Source organism: Miniopterus schreibersii, assembly GCF_964146895.1.
Source record: "Miniopterus schreibersii genome assembly, chromosome: 4".
NCBI classification, from domain to species: Eukaryota; Metazoa; Chordata; class Mammalia; order Chiroptera; family Miniopteridae; genus Miniopterus; species Miniopterus schreibersii.
This window is the reverse complement of record NC_138105.1, coordinates 78,566,752-78,583,044: the sequence shown is the minus strand read 5'-3', so window position 1 is coordinate 78,583,044 and position 16,293 is coordinate 78,566,752. Positions and strand designations below refer to the sequence as shown.

Genomic DNA, 16,293 nt, shown 5'->3' with positions numbered 1-16,293 from the left:
TCAATAATGCTCCTGGAGTCTCAGACCTTCACTCTGGTTGAGCAGAGAAAAGAAAGGACCACTTGGTGAGTCCCTGCTACTTCATATATTCCATCTCGCTTAAGCCTCCCAACAACCTGTGTAGCAAGTATTATCCCCTTTTTGAGAGGTGAGGAAATGAAAGCTCGGAAAATTTCAAATAATTAGATGATTTGACACCAAATGGGTTTGCTTCCAAAACCCAGGCTCTTTCCATGATACCACATTGTAGGTTCTCCTGGGTGAGTGAAGACTAACCCTTTCCCACCACTTTTAAATACACGGACTCATTTCTTGAGGCATGCGGGACATGTCCCAGAGGTTCACTTCCCTGACCGTGTGCTGCAAATACTGTGTCTCTCCTAAAAGAGGGCTGGTCAGACAAGCGCACAGACACAGACGCAGGCCAGCAAACCCAAACTCTCGGAGGTGAAATTCTCCCTCTGCTTTCCACTTCTTGAAGGAAAGGGGACTCTGCCATGTGTAGAAGAGACTCTGTTGAGTGCCCCACGTGTTAATCGAGGGGATCCATAGTCAACAGGTTGTCTACTTGGCCACAGACCCTGAAGTAGAATGGAAATATCTGGGCCAGTTCCATTGTTGATCCAACTAAGTGTACGAGTTAAAGAGTTTGTCAGCGTTGTCTTCTAGATATGTGTTATCTGGGTATGGCCTCAATTAGCAAGCTGGGTTATTAGTAAGCGTCTGTAGTAGGATTATTCATGTTCAACCTCAGTTTCCTTACCTATAAAATAAGGGGGTTGTTTGTATGGCTTTTAGGGCCCTTCTAGCTCAAAACATCTTTAACTCTGTGTGGCTGTTGATGTGTGTAGGCAATATTTGATCACCTAAATCACATTAGTACCATAAACACGTAATCAAATTAAATCCACAACCACGAGGGATAAATAATCAAAAGGCAGTATTGCACTGTATTCTCCAGGGTAAAATCAGGCTGCAGGTGGGGCTGCCGAGCCATCCAAATGGGGGCTGGAAGAGAAACTGTTGAACCCGAGCTTCTACATCCCTTATATCCAGTGATTTGAGCTCAGAAGAGGTAACAGGACAAGAAATTGTTTGTGCAAAAGAGAGAAGCTCAAAGGAGTCCACAGTAGGAAGGAGCGACCGCTGCGCAGTGAAGGCCATTAGCGGGGAGTGTGAGGGGCTCCCAGGAGCGGCACAGACAGCTTCCCCGTTACATAAGTGGGTGCGGGTGGGGGGACACAGGAGCTCAGGGCTCACGGGAGTCCATGGTTTTTCAATGACAGCCATTCATACGTGAAAGCAGCCAGTCTTCATTAAAAAGATGTTCTTTTCCTCAAAAACAACACAGTAGACCTTAGAAAGTTATGATTATTTCAGCTACCAAAGTACTTGGTATCAGTCTCTCCCGATGTTATAAGGGATCGCATATGTCCAACGTGAGAAAACTAAGCCTCAGGCACAACTTTTCAGAAGCAAAGCAGGAAACCCGTCCCAGGAGTGGGTTACTGGGGTTGCTCTACAACCAGCACTGCAGAACAACTTATCCAGGCTTCCGTAGGCCCCAGGGGCTCTGTGCCGGAGGCTGAAATTTAATAATGGCGAGGGAGATCTCTCCCTTGAGAAATGCACATGACATGGTCTGGAATTCCACGTGGATTAAAGATGTCACACGGCCTCAGGCATCGATCAAACAGAAGGGAGGAAAGAACCACTTCCGAGCCGGTGAGCCTCACCCCGGAAAAGGCAAGGCAGTCAGCGAAGGCCTGGCACCACGACAGCACTGCCTCCTGGAGGCCAGTTCTCCGGCATCAGCTGTCCAAGGCGCTCTGAGTTTCAGAGGGGACATGATCCTTATTGGGACCCAGGCTCGGAAGAAAGGATGCCAGGTTTCCGAGCTTTGGGAGGCGGTGGGGGTGGGACTTTGGCTTCTCTTCGCACAGGCAGTGGGGGAGCAATCTGAGGGAGCAAACGAGAGTAGAAAGGAGTCTTATCTTTCTCCCAATTCTGCCTTCGCCACATTTCCAACTCTGCTTTAGCTTCTCACTAATCTGAGTTTGTCCACACAGCCTTTGCCAAGTAGAAAGAGAAGTTAAGACTGATGTAGCCTCCCTTGTACACCCGGAGTTGGTCTGATATACACCAACACTTGGGTACTTGGCATGCCTAAAGTACGCACTCAATAAACATTTGTTAAATGAAGGAAGCCTGTCAGAGGCCGTTCCAGAATGACTGTCACTCTCTCAGAAGTAAACTCTTCAAATATAAGCAAGAACTCTGCCTATTTCCCCCACCTGCACCCTGGGTGAGGTACAGAGAAAAGCTCTGCCTTCGGTCAGGTGCGAAGGCCTATCTGCACACTGTTCCTTCCCACTGAAAGCTGCCCTATCTATGATGTTTCAGGAATGAACCAAGAACTGATTAGAGTGACAGATCCTATGGGAAAACCTGCCCACTCAAAAGCCGGGGAAAGCCACGGCTGCATTCCCACGAGTGGTACTCTCTGGCCCCAGTGTCGGTCATCCTTCGCCTACCTCGGTGGAGTTCCTCTGGCTGCTCTCATAGGGCTTGCTTTTGGGGGGTGGAGGAGGTGGCACAGTAGCAGTCATCAGCGCATCTGTCTGCAAAGATGGGGAGCCTGGAAATGATACAAAGGAGGTGAAGGCAGAAAGAATTCATCAAAGAATCTCATGGAACTTCTGGTGGCCATGGTAACACCTGAGCCAACCGGCCAATCAAGTTGCTAAGGTCATACTCCACAATGTCCGTGGATGGAATGAAGGCCTTCTTACCCCTCGTGACAGATGTAGCACCCTTCATTCACCAGAAGGTGTCACAAGAACTACTGAAGTAAAAATTCCATTTTTTTTGGTTCAGGGTTTTTACTATTAAGCTGAAGATGAAAATATTTTCTAGAAATTAGGGTATTACTCTGATCTCTAACATTTCCCAAGCGCTTAAAAAAAGTCACATAACAGACGGTCCATAAATACTGGTTAAGTTTAACCGAACTGTCTTTATCATTTAAAGGGTGCGATATCCACTTCCTCCAGGAAACCTTACCTGCTTACCTCTAACTTTTGGTTGACTGTTGTCTCCTGTTTGGCACAATGGCTTACCCCTCGTTTTCCTTTGTACCAAGGGCACTTTGTGATTCTTCCCAGGCAGTGCGTACTGCCAATTCCCCAAGCTGGGCCATAAGCAGTTTACGGGCTGGGTCTATTTCTTGGCCTTATTTTGGACCCTTCCCTATATAATGCACAGGACTGTCTACTCAGTAGTTCATAAGGTACTTGCTTCCTCTCTGGTCCCTTCCTGGATCTACCTTATTTATACTTTCATAATTAGAAAAGAGAAAGTGAGACCCTTTGGAGCACTATAGAGAAAAATTTAGTGCATCCTAGCAACCTGAGGGCCCTGTAGTATGGCAAGGACTAATTTAACTGTATTACACCCACTCCCACTGAACTGAACCAACTTTACAATATGCATATACCTTGTGGCTGTTTCGGTAAAAAATTGCCCAGATCATAAACATACTCCATTCCTAGCAAAATGAATGTAACGGATTTATATACAGGAGAACTTACTTAGGGTTCTGGTAGCTTTAGGAGTGAGTGGAGGCGGGCTCAAGGGTGTTGACGGAGGAGGTGAAGAACCCTGAAACGGTGTCAGCCGACTGTCCAACAACTGGAGACTCTTCGGCCTTTGTGCTTTCCTGGTTGGACTCTAGTATGGGGGGGGGGGGGGAACGGAAAACACTCTCATGGTGGGGATGGCTGAGCTTTTTCTGCTGAGCAGAAACTTGTTAGAGGGCATAATTCCAGGAGCCATTTTTAAGCTTAGCACATTACCATGCGGCGGGCACCCTGGCAAAGACACAGGCAACCCCTGAATCATAGCGTATTTCTGGCCAGCTGTGGACTTGATTTTGACCACAGTTGGATTGTGTCATTTAGGTTGGAAATGAGCCACCCTCATTCTCAGAGAAAGCTGGCCTTGCCCCACTTGATTTGGCTTAGGAAGGAAAAGTACTTTTTGTTTTTTTAAGTAAAAGAAGAGACATGTCAACGTTTGGACTGACTCATGAACGTGGTAGCAGGAGCCACAGCTCCAAGCGTCAACCCACATGTTTATACTGTGGGTACAAGATCTTGGGCCGTCATAGATTTAGAGACTCAGGTTCTCCGTACATGCTTTTCTTAGCACAGCCTGGATCTGACGCTACTGAAGCTGCTGGTCCTGAGAGAGCCAGGGCGAGGCTTCTCTCTGCTGACTCAGAGCTGAAGTGAATGGGGATGTGCCTGGCTACCGGGAAGGCACTGGAAAACCTCTGGTGCATTTTTTTTTTTCTTTTTTACCGTAAGGTCAGGCTCTGGCGCTTTCTCTGCAATGACCTGGGACTTGCTCAGGCTCCGTTCTTTTCTCTTGAACTTGCTGGTCCGGTTCTCACTGTCCTCTTTGAGGGGCACGTCTTCTACTCTGGCACCTGACGAGGCCCTGCGCTCCAGAAGTGGCTCCAGGACTGACCTAAAGCCGACAACATGGCCAAATCACAAAACACTGGTCACCTGACAATCAAAATTTACTCCAAAAAGACCAGAGGTGATGATTCCTCAGCCTAATCTTGACCTCTGACTTCCCTCTCAGGTTCGAAATCTGAATTTTTTACGTTTTATTTTGAAAAATTTCAAACAAATAAAAAAGTGGAAGATAATATAATAAACTTCTCTACATACATCACTCAGTATCAACAATGATCACTACGGCCAACCTTGTTTCTTCTATACACCCTGTTCCATTTTCGCCCCCCAGTGGATTAGTTGGAAGTGATTCCTAGATGTCATATCATTTCATCTATAAATATTTCAGTGCGTATCTCTATAAGACAAGGACCTATCTTCACAACATAAAAACAGTCCCACCATCATTCCTAAAAAATGAATAATGAATTTCATCAAATATCCCGTCAATGTTCAAATTTCTTAACTGTCTCATAACTGTTTTTGTAAGTGGTTTGTTTGAACCAGGATCCAAACAAAATTTACTCAGTGTATTTGGTTGATATGCTTCTGAAGTCATTTTAAGCCTTTTAATACTTTCAGTGCCCTTTCTACAAAATATATTCTTGCTTATTTCTGTGAGGATACAGGGTGAGAAAGTTCCAGAGAAGTCTGTTAAGGAACCACTAGAGCCACAATGGGAAATGCTTTTAGAATGCAATTTCTTTTTCTTATTTCAAATTATTCTCTCCTTTTCTGAATCATCCTCTATTATTTTTTTAAAAAATATATTATGTCTGAATTTTTTATTTTTTGGTATATTCCAATTGTTAGTATATTTAAGAGGGAGCCACTCACTATTATTTATCTTAAATCTATACTAATTTAATAAAAATCATATAAATAAATTTCAAAAAGGACCCTAATTATTCTTAAAACCAACCAAGCCAAATCAAACAAACAAACAAAAAAATCAGTAACTGGTCACAGAGAAAAAACAACCACCACCACCCAAGACTACTGGATCAATTATTAAGGCTCTTCATTGCCACATCAATTACATATCCACCAACAGGTACTGGTGACATGTATCTGCAATGCTCAAAGAAATGTGGAGGCTCTTTGTGTTCTGAAATGGAACAATTTTAAAGACCTAGTAAGAGAAAAAAGCAAGGTAAACAGAGTATTTATGCTGCCATTCATATAAGAAAGTGTGGGGGGAAATGTCTGCTGAGGCACTTCTTGCGCACCTCTGGAGAGCTGCTGGAAGGGCACCGAGACCCTGAGGCCGACATCACCAGCCTCTGCAGAGGGGTACTGGCAAGCTGAGAGTCGGCGACTGACGGGAGTCGTGTCATGTGTGATATAGCTTTTGGTACCTTTGGAACTTATCTTGGATTACATTAACTATTTATAAAATAGGTATAAATTTAAAAATTATTTTTGAAATAAAATGGTGGAAAAAAACAAGCAATGACTATAAATTACTGTAAAAAAATAAATCAGAATGTGATTGGGTGGGTGACAGGATGTGATGGGATTATGGGTGATATTCCCCCCATTTTTATAACTGTTGTTATCCTTATGTAAACAATGATATTGCTCGTGGAGGAGAAAATAAGAATGACCCAAAGGCTAATAACTTTGTATAATTTCCCTCATGAGGATAATGTATCTACTTTGGCCAAGTCTCACTCTGGTACCAAAGGCAAATGTTAGAAAGGAATTATCCGGCCCCTCCTGGCAATTAAAGATCAAACCCTTACCCGTCAGATCCTGGCCTGGAAGGAGCGTTATCAGATGAGTTAGAAGAGGTGGAAATCACCGAGGACGTCACCGACGTGACGGACAATCTCCGCAGCGTCGATGACATGATGTAGGGCAGGACCATGGACCCCGTGCGGCTCTGCTTCCTCTCCGTCAGGGTGGGTGGCTGGGGAACACGCGCCCTCACGGTTAGCTGGCCCCGAATCCCGTCCACACGAATGAGGGCGGGCCCCCGTTTGTGGCAGGTGCTCATTTATATTGGCTGGCACCCCACTCTGATTGGTTGGTGGCTGCGCTGCCTCAGTCGTTAAATAACGAAATATTTATATTCTTACTTACAGATACAAGTTAGGTTAAACCTACTTTGTTTCTAAGACTAGAGAAAAATTCACCATGATCTGCTGCCAGCCACATGAGAAATAACCAATATGTTCGCCACCAATAAAATAGCAAAATCCTCTCCCTGCTTTTTCAGCTTTGCTTCTTTCGGGCATTTTAAAAAATGGAATATTGGCCAAATAGAAAAGATTTAGACTGAAACTGTGGACCTGACACCCACCCTGGAGAATCTCAGGAAGTAAGGGAACACTGATCTACTTTCATGAGAAATGTCTTCAGTGGGATCATCTGAAACACACCAGCATTTCAAATTTACACACTAATGTTACCTGGGTCTAATAAAAACCAAACTCGTGAGATGAAAGTCACAGTCTCTGCCTGCCATCTAGGTATTTGTGTAAAGGACAAATTTTCCTAGAAGAAAACTCATAACTGGTGGTAGGGTAGGAGGTAAATTTTCAGGAATTCATGATTGAACACTTAGATGATGGAGAGAGGTGATCAAAAAAGATTCTCTGGAGAGAAAGGTAGTGGAGATGGAGGAATGGGAAGAGGAGAGAGGAGTGGAAAAACTGAAAATGTGGGGTTCAAGAATAAAGTAGTTAAATAGAGCAGGTGAACTCATGTTAAGAGCAGATAAATATAGCTGGGACCAAGCACACAATCAACTGCTGAAGTTGCATCCCCCCACCCCACTTCTCAGAAGGAAAAACAGAAAATTGTAGCTGTGAGAAATGTGTTAGAACGGTCAAAAAAATTATGAAATTGGCTACGTGCGTTGTAAAATGTCCCTCACAATTCCTTCTCACTTCAAAGGTGTGAAGAGTGTAAACTTATCATCAAAATAAAAAGCATTAGAAACACCTGTAAGAATTGGGCTAGACAGGAGAGGGACAACCAGTGTCTGGGATTAGGAACACCCCAACTTCTAACAGAGTCGTTCTCAAAGTGTGGGCCCTGAACAGCAGCATCAGTAGCACCTGGAGCGAGTTAGAAATGTACATTCTCGGGCACCACCCCAGAACTATTGAGTCAGAAACCCTGGGGATGTGGCCCAGCAATGTGTGTTTTCACAAACCTTCCAGAGGGTCGTTCAAGTTGGAGAAGCCCTCGCTAGCACAAGGACGGTTGAAGGTCATGGGCAGTAGACCACGGCTTCTCCGATCCGCCCCTCGATTTTCATGCCCTACCTACGCTATTTGGACTCATCTGGCATCTGAAAAACTGGTCAATATCATAAAAGGCCACAGAGCCTAGAAAAAGCTTAAGGGCTACTTAGGCCACACGCACCAGCGTGATCACCCCGTAGAGTCGCTCCACTTTCTCCTTGAGCTCCCGGAAGCAGGACGACAGGCGGTCGTGCAGCGGCCTGAGCTGCTCCGTGAGTTTCTCCCCGTGGATGCGGATCCCCTCCGTCAGCAGAGGCATCTGCAAAACAGGGCGCGGGAAGAACGCGATGTGGCTGAGGAAGAGGGACGGTCCCGATCTGGAGGGTGGGGACAGATGGGGGTGGGGACGGACAGCTAGGTAAACAGGCAGACACAGCACACATCAAATGAGAAAGCTACCTGTCAGTGTAGCGCCTGGGAGCTGAACGCCTTGGGTGATCAAGGCAGAGAATTACACACACCAAGGACACGGGCAAGCTCTAAGCTGGGGGAGGGGGCTGCCAGACAAGGAAAAGCCACCTGAGCCCAGGGCCATTTCTGTGGATGAGCAACCGATAGGTTTAAGCCTTCGATGGAGTAGATGGCTGCATTTCCTCCCACTGTTCATTGAAGTACGGAGGAAGGAAAACAGGCCGACATCTCTCAGCTGACACAGGCCAGGAAACCAATTGGGGGACCTGAGTCTCATCTCTTAAAGGTCCCTCTCAACACCGTGCAGTCTAATGGATGCTATATGCTATTCCTAGGTTGCTTTGCCAAACAAACAAACAAATAGGTTGTGATTCCAATGGTGTGGTTTTTTTTAAAAAAAAGGAAAAGTAACCCTAAAAGTGGGTTTGTAGATTTGAGCCCTAGAGAATATCTCACTGTGCTCTGCGGCCCCCCACAGAGTACAACGGGAGGCTGTCCAGCCGCGCCCCCCGCGAGGCATACCTGTAACGCTATCAGTCTCTTTAGCAGCTCAATCTTCTCCTGGTCTTCTGGATGCTCCTGCAAGTACTTTTCTGTAAAAAAAGCCTAAAAGCAGAGCACATGGGAGTGTTAATGAGAACACATACTTATCTGTGTATCTGGCCCTAAAGGAAGGGGAGGGAAGCCTGGGAGGCTGAAACATGTCTTCTGTCCTATGTGATAAACCAGGAACGACGAAGTAATAGCATAGCCCTCTCTACAGTGAACAATTTAAAAAGGCAGGTGCTATTTTGTGGTCTTTCTGGAATCATGCAGTTCCTATCAAGAGTACATTCTCAACAACCACACACACACCCCAAATAAAAATCAGGAGCAGAGCAGAATGTCATCCCTTAAAATAGCTATCCCAGACAATATTGAAAAGTCACTCATTAGATTAAGTACATAGATATTATAAAGAAGAGAGCAAAAAATTAACAGGCTGGGGAGTTGGCGGATAGGTTTTCTGTTCTACCATGTGATACAGGCTATATCACATTTTTTCCCCATATTAAGGGAAGATTAATACCTGTACGTTCTTACTAATCACCTATCCAAAAAGCTGTTTTGAGGACAACATGGGACATAGATGCAAAAATGTTTTGAAAATATTAAATGCAGGTTGCTTTTATTATATGTCAAGACCACACCACCTATAACATCAATAAACATTCACGGTCCCCATGGCTAAGGCCCTGTAATAGGGAAATAAAACTCAAACTGTAAATATACATGTTACACAGGAGATAATTTTTAAGACAGAATTCAATAGGAAAGAAAACAGAATTCTGCAGTGAAGATTTCCAACAAGAGTTCACAATGGGAGTTATATATTTTCTCCCTGTACCTTAACCTTCATTTCTGAGCATGCTTTCAAAGACCAACCTTCAAAGTTATATAATATTGGCATACATGAATCTGATTTTTAGGGGCATTCTGAAATATTAACACTTGGAAAAACACATCAAAACTGCTATCAGATAGCTAATAGGAAAACATATACACCGAAATTATCACATTTAAAAAAGTATATTTTAGATCTCAGTATTGTACTTAACTCCACTGTAACACCGGGAATTATTACTGAAATATAACAAGGGCAAAGTGGAATTTATCTCTGGTGGTGAGAATCAGCCCACTTAAAGTCCACTGGCCGCTCCTGTCCATCTCCTTTCCTCCCCCATCATTCTCTAGGCTACTTACTCCACAGGGTTGTGCTAGCCAAATGTTTGTTCTTCAAGAGGACTCCAAAATTATTTCGCCACTAAAAATGAACCTACCAATTAAAAATCCTGCCTCTATTAACTACAGTTGACCCTTGAGCAACATAGGCATTGGGGGCGCTGAGCCCCCTCTGGCTGCCCACAGTCGAAAATCCACTAACATTTTAAACTCTACAATGGGCCCTTCCCATCCACAGATTCAACCAACTGCAGGGGGGAAACAGTATTTTTGATCTGCGGCTGGGAATGTGAAAAGACTGCTTTCCATCCATAGTTGACTGAATCCATGGATGCAAAAGCCAGGGATATGAAGGGCCAGCTGTACTTAATGAAAAAAATCCATTTATAAGTGGACCTGCTTAGTTCAAGCCTGTGCTACTCTAGGGTCAACTGTATCCTTAACTGGACTTTACTTACTGAATGTATCACCTCCATTTTAAATGGTGCCACACCCAAACCCTATGGGATGGAGTCACAGGTGGTGAGCACTCCCTTCATGTTTCCCCAGAGTAGCAGATACGACACTTAGTTGAACTAATTTAACTGTAGAGCCAGGGCCAGCACCAAATCTGGGTGGGGTTGCCAGAGGCTAATTCTGAACAAAGTGTGGCTCTGCCTTTCCCACCCACATCGCTTCACATCCACAGCGTCCTCAGTTGTGGGGCCCACCTGTACGCTTCCTACCTCTCAGGGATGGGTGAGTGGGAGAGCAGCAGATACGGTATGTCTGATTAACCTTTTAGTGACTCTTTTCCAGGTAGTAGCCTAGCCCTGGGGTGGGTTGCTAAGGGTCTCTAGGGGCTGTGAGTTTGGGGACAAGCTTTTCCTTAATTTCATTTGCCCACTCATAAAGAAAGGGGGAGTGAAAAAAATCTCTCAGAGAAGTGGTAAGAAACGAATTCACCAGCTGAACAATGCCACAGAGAGGCACGGACACACCCAGGCCTTTAAGTCCTGTGGGGTCCCAGGGACCCAGCCCACCTTTTCATAGTTGGAGTATCCCCCCATGACGGCAGGGTCTACGATGCCATTGAGCAGCATGGAGAGAGGATGCACAGAGAGGGAGCGGTCCCAGGCATGCTGCTGAACACAGTTGCTGATCTTCTCATTGGTGAGTTCCATGGTTTCGATGGCATTCTCCAGAGGGCTGATTTCCTCCTGTGACAGAGAGCACGGGAGGGGAGGGCGCTCTGTGAGCTCCACAGCAGACACTGAAAAAAGCCCAGCTATTCCCTTCAAAAGGTATAAAATTCCCACCAACCCATAGAAGACTGAGCACTTGCTGGTCAAGGTTATGTTTCTTAGGATATCACATGTATTTGAAATGGTGTAGGTAAGTTGCAAAATAAGCTTTTAAAAACCTCCCTAGAAAGTATAAGGATGGTTTAAAAATTAGAGCTACAGTAATGATCATTTCTTGGGGCAAAGCATCCACAGAAATTTTGAGAACAAAAAAATGGAGCTGTAATAATGACTGTTTCTTAGGCAAAGCTTCCTCAGCAATTTTTGAGACGATCAGCGGCAATAGAGTAACAGGATATCTGATCCAAGACAGAAGCACCACCCAAAACGTTCATGGGTGAGAGGGTCGTGCTTCCTCCATGAGAAAAGGTAAATGATTTTGGAAGTCAGACATTCAGACTATACATAAGTCACCTTAATGTGGGTTCTGTGGTTAAGAGAAGTCAGAAACAGTGGGATGCATTAGAATATTCAGGCTGAATTTTGGATGAAAATGAAACAAGAGGCAACACAGATTCAGAGAGAGCCGCTCTGTGGAAATGTCTTCAAAACCAGGCTTCAAGAAAAATGGTCTGCTTCCTTGTTTTACCCACTATCACGGGTAACTACCCCCTACTCCAGACTTGATCTAAGGTTCTCTGTCCAAAAGTCACATTCACCCTTGAAGAAGAAGAATTTACACTAGTGGAATGAGAAGTGTCACACTTCAGATCAGATCTGCTCAAGGCATGTTTCTTGAATGCTTATTGATGCCATGCACTGGGTTATGCGCCACAGTTACAAAGTGACTAAGATACAACACACAGCTGGGAGGAACCCAGGGTTTCAGTGGGGTCTCAAAACACATGAACACGGTAGGAAACTGATTAGGAATAACCACAGGAGGCGATGGGCACAGGGAAAGAGAGCACGTAAGCCAGCCTGGGGGTTTCAGAGACGGCTTCCCAGAGAAGCTGGTACCTAAACTGAATCTGAGTGGGAGGGAGTGAGGTTGAGAAGCGGCAAGAGGGCATTCTGGGTAGAGAAAATGACCCAATTTCATGGAAAACTGAAATAGCAGTTTAGTTCCAGTCGATTCCATGGGAGATGCGGTGGAAGAGCTGAGTCGCAAAGACCCTGTATTAATGTGCGAAGGAGTATGGACTTTACACTCTAGGCACCGGGGAGCCCCAGAACGGTTTTAACTATGAAAATGATGCGATCAGGTTTTCACTGTGGAATTCACACGCAGCACCAAGGAAAAGGGAGCTCAGGAGGCCAAGGCGGGGAGGCCGATTAAAGGTTTTTTCCCCAGTGGCCATCAACCTAGAGGCGAATGAGGGACTAGGAACAGGATATAATAGTACAGGGGCTGGAAATAAAGGAAACAGATTTGGTAAGTATTAAGAACAGGCAGCTTTGGGGAGGGGAGGGTCAGGGAGGCCTGCTGCTGTGATTAGCTGAGAACAAAGGAGGAAAAGTTCTGAGAAGGGGACTGACAGGAAACTCAAGGAGGCATTCCAAAAATGTGTTTGGGTGCTGGCAGGATCATGGAGCGGACGACGCTCCTTTGGCCATAAAAGAGTCCTTCACTGTGCGTAACCTTTAGGGCTGGTGTTGTAACATCAGTTTGACAAAGGCGTTCTCCCAGACAAGCATGTCCTTTATGTCTCTTCTGGAAAGCGAAGCTGGCCAGAGGAGGCTGGCCGAGCTAGTGGGAACCGGAGCGGGGCTTAACAAAGGCCCTTATTATATTTGGAGACAGAAAGATTTTTCTGAGTTGTAGTTTCAAATGACTCACTGTTGTAATCTGTTTGGCTTCAAACCACTTGAGAATCCCAGGAAAGGTATATGCGGTCGTATACGTGGTCCTTTCAATCCACATGGTCTGGTGGAAAGAAGGAGAGGAAATGTCGGTCAGTTCCCAGGCTGTTAGGAAAGCAAAACTCCCTGATTCTGTTAAATGAGATTCCATTCTCAAATGCCTCTTAGAGAATGGGCCATATTTTCTCTAAAAATCTAAGAATTCTGGATGTTAACAGCTGAAAGGGTCATCTCCTTGGGCCCTTCCACCCGCGGGATGGGAAGTTTGCGGTCCACAGAGGTGTGACTTGCTCAAAGTCATTGTGGTGGCAGGTTCAGGAGGAGAGCCCAGTTTCTGGACCCCTAGCCTAGAGTTTTCCACTTAGAGGACAGCCTGCTGTCTTGGTAATAAGCACGCAAAGCCTCTATCCTGGGGCTGCCATCATTTCTGCTGGATGAGCTGGTTGGCTGCAAGGCCACCATTCTGGATGTCAATTTTACCTTGCTCTAGAGGCCCAAACTGTGGAACTCACAGCAAATTCATTGTCCGGGTCCTTTTCTCCTTTCCGGAATGGCCGGGAATATTGGAACTGCTGCACTTCATTGGCTCTGTAGTAGCTGGGGGGAGACACAGCCACAAGGTTGTCATCTCTCTTAGAAAAAGAACTCCGTGATCTGACTGCAGCAAGACATGCGGAAATGACATGATCTCCCACAAACCGAGTCTTGTCCACTAACCTCTCAAAACCGCTAGTCTCCACAATGAAGGCTGAAGTTGGTGGACAATTTGATTTTACTGTACACCTTAATGCTATTATGAATCTACTTCACAGCTCACAATTTAAAAAGGTACATATTTATGGCCATGTTTGTAATCTCATTCGTATAGTTTTATAAAAGTTCTATCAACCCTACTAGCATTTTAGCTTCTCAGAAGGAATGAGACCTTCAGTCACTGGGGAACTCACCGGGCAAGGGGAAGTAAGCCACTACTGACCAGTGAGCCCTCTGAGCAGAGTAAGAGATGGGGGATCCAAAACCTGAGAGTGAAGTTCCTGAGTTCCCTCCATCTGCTCAGAAAACAAAACCCTCACATCCCTTCGAGTTATCAAGGTCTTGTCTTATTCTGGAAATAGAATGGACAGTTACTATGGTCCAAATGTTCATCATTCCCCAAAATTCCTGTTGAAATCCTAAGCCCCAGTGTGATGGTATTAGGGCGGAGCCCTCCTGAATGGGATTAGTGCCTTTATAGAGGCCCAGACAGCTCCCTTGGCCCTTCCTCCCTGTGAGAACGCATGGAGATCCATGAACCAGAAAGCAGGCCCCCCAGACACCAAACGTGCCAGCGCCTTGATCCTGGGCTTCCCAGCTCCCAGGACAGTGAGAAATCAATTTCTGTTGCTCAGCCACCCAGTCCATGGAATCCTGTTACAGCAGCCTGAATGCACTAAGACAGCAGAAGGTCTTTCAAACTGTGATGAACTGAAGACTTTGGTTTTGATGTGCTTCTACATAAAAGGTCTGAGAAAGACAAGTGTTTTAAAAAACAAGAAGACACACTTACTTTAAGATCTGCTCTGGAACCGGTTTGTCCTTATAGTTGGGTGGCAGGCTCATCACTGGCTTGACGGTGAAACACTGCATGTCTGAGGAGCTCGCTAAGGAAGGGTAGGGGACTAGGCCGCGAAGCTGTCACAGGCAGAAAGCCCGCCTGTCCCTCCTGCTTTACGGATGGAAATGGCATCTGCACTGACCATTTCCCTTTACCAAACACCAGGACCACCGGGACACTGAAAGGGCGGCTCCCTTTCATATGACCCAAATGTCTCATTTAGTCATCATGCTAGGGCATTTTTTTGGTTAGATACTTGACAAACAACCTTCCCAGAGGAAAACAGAGGTATATAGATATTAATGAAATATTCTTAAAAAGTGATTAGAAATTGCTTTAGGTCATTTCTTTTGGACAACATTCCTCAGAAGTAGCCAGACTTTGGAGCCCGGACAATAGAAAGTTCTTGTACCTCTGGACACCATTTGATTATTGAGGGCCATGGCCGGGCACTGTATGAGGTGTTCTGAAAGTGTTATCTCCAGTAAACACAATGACTACCAGGTTATTAATCTCCTTTTACCAATGAAGAATCTGGGGATCTGCGAAAACCCAGACCACACAACTGGGAAATCAAGTTGGGCTTCAAAGTCGGCTGGGGGTAAGGCCTCCTTCTGTGACTGAATGACCTGACCTTGGCCATGATTTCTGTTATCCTCACCAGGGCAGATAAACAGTTTCGCTGCCTACAGCATTTAAACTGCAGTTTGAGGCACTTGCGTCTAGAACTACCAGTATTTCTCCAGGTGAAGTGTGCAGTCCACCCATCCCACAGTCACCTGGAAACTTATTCAAAATCAAAATACAGAATTGGAATTCACAGCTGAATTAGAATCTCTCCATGTTCATTTTTCTGTATAATAAAATCAGAGAACCACTGGGCTATGCCTTATGCTGTTAGAGTTTATAAAGCATTTTCACATAAATTACCTCCTTTTTATTTTGATCCTCACAGAAGTGCCATTAGGTATTTATGGAAAATACATTTACCCTCATGCTTTGTAGATGAGAAAACCAAGGCCTGGACAATTGAAGCAACTTGGGCAAGGCCAAATGGCTCTGCAGACATTACTGAAGGCAGAGCACTAGGACTCCTGTTTCTAAATCCCATTCTTGAAGCCCTCTTTCCTTGCCACACCAGGAAGGCACCTCTGTTGTTTTCTGAACCCCCATAACCCAAGGATTTATCCTGGAAACCTTTCTTTTCCAAGCATCCACTATGTGTTAACAGGTCACTACTACTCTTCTCCTAAAGGTATGTTTGTCTAGTGGCCTATTATCTACTTTTCTATAGCCATTTACCAATCTATGTCTATAGTAATAGCTACTATATATTGAATTTTTATTATGTATCAGGCACTGTTCCTAGTATTTTACATATACTCATGTACTCAATCTTTATAAGAACTCCAAGAGGAAGAATGATATTCATCCCCACTTTATTGATGAGAAAACTGAGCACAGGGAACTTAAGTAACTTGACCAAAGTGACATAATTAGTGATAGAGCTGGGACTTGAACCCAGGCAGTTTGCCTTCAGAGCCCATTTTCTCATCTGCGATGTCGCACTGGCTCTGTCTTACCAACCTCTCTTAGAATACTGTTCAGTCTTATAGCATCTTTATTTGGGCATAAGACCCATGAGAAAGTAACTTTATTACAGAGCCCTTAGTGCCAGTTCTTTTTTTCTCTCGATAGTGTGT

General features: G+C 45.0%; 1 protein-coding gene across 1 annotated transcript in view; it reads right to left on the bottom strand.

The window, feature by feature from the left end:
- Nucleotides 1-923: 923 nt before the first annotated feature.
- The window catches only part of DOCK5 (dedicator of cytokinesis 5), a 161,795-nt gene continuing 146,425 nt past the window's right edge, over nt 924-16,293 (bottom strand). The window contains exons 42-52 of the mRNA XM_081135067.1: nt 14,543-14,624; nt 13,509-13,593; nt 12,974-13,060; nt 10,933-11,109; nt 8,711-8,794; nt 7,899-8,036; nt 6,269-6,435; nt 4,362-4,530; nt 3,591-3,729; nt 2,535-2,638; nt 924-1,959 (exon numbers count right to left, since the gene is read on the bottom strand). Of these exons, the coding sequence (XP_080991193.1) occupies nt 1,855-1,959; nt 2,535-2,638; nt 3,591-3,729; nt 4,362-4,530; nt 6,269-6,435; nt 7,899-8,036; nt 8,711-8,794; nt 10,933-11,109; nt 12,974-13,060; nt 13,509-13,593; nt 14,543-14,624 (1,337 nt within the window). The 3' untranslated portion in view covers nt 924-1,854. The remainder of the gene's footprint in view (nt 1,960-2,534; nt 2,639-3,590; nt 3,730-4,361; nt 4,531-6,268; nt 6,436-7,898; nt 8,037-8,710; nt 8,795-10,932; nt 11,110-12,973; nt 13,061-13,508; nt 13,594-14,542; nt 14,625-16,293) is intronic.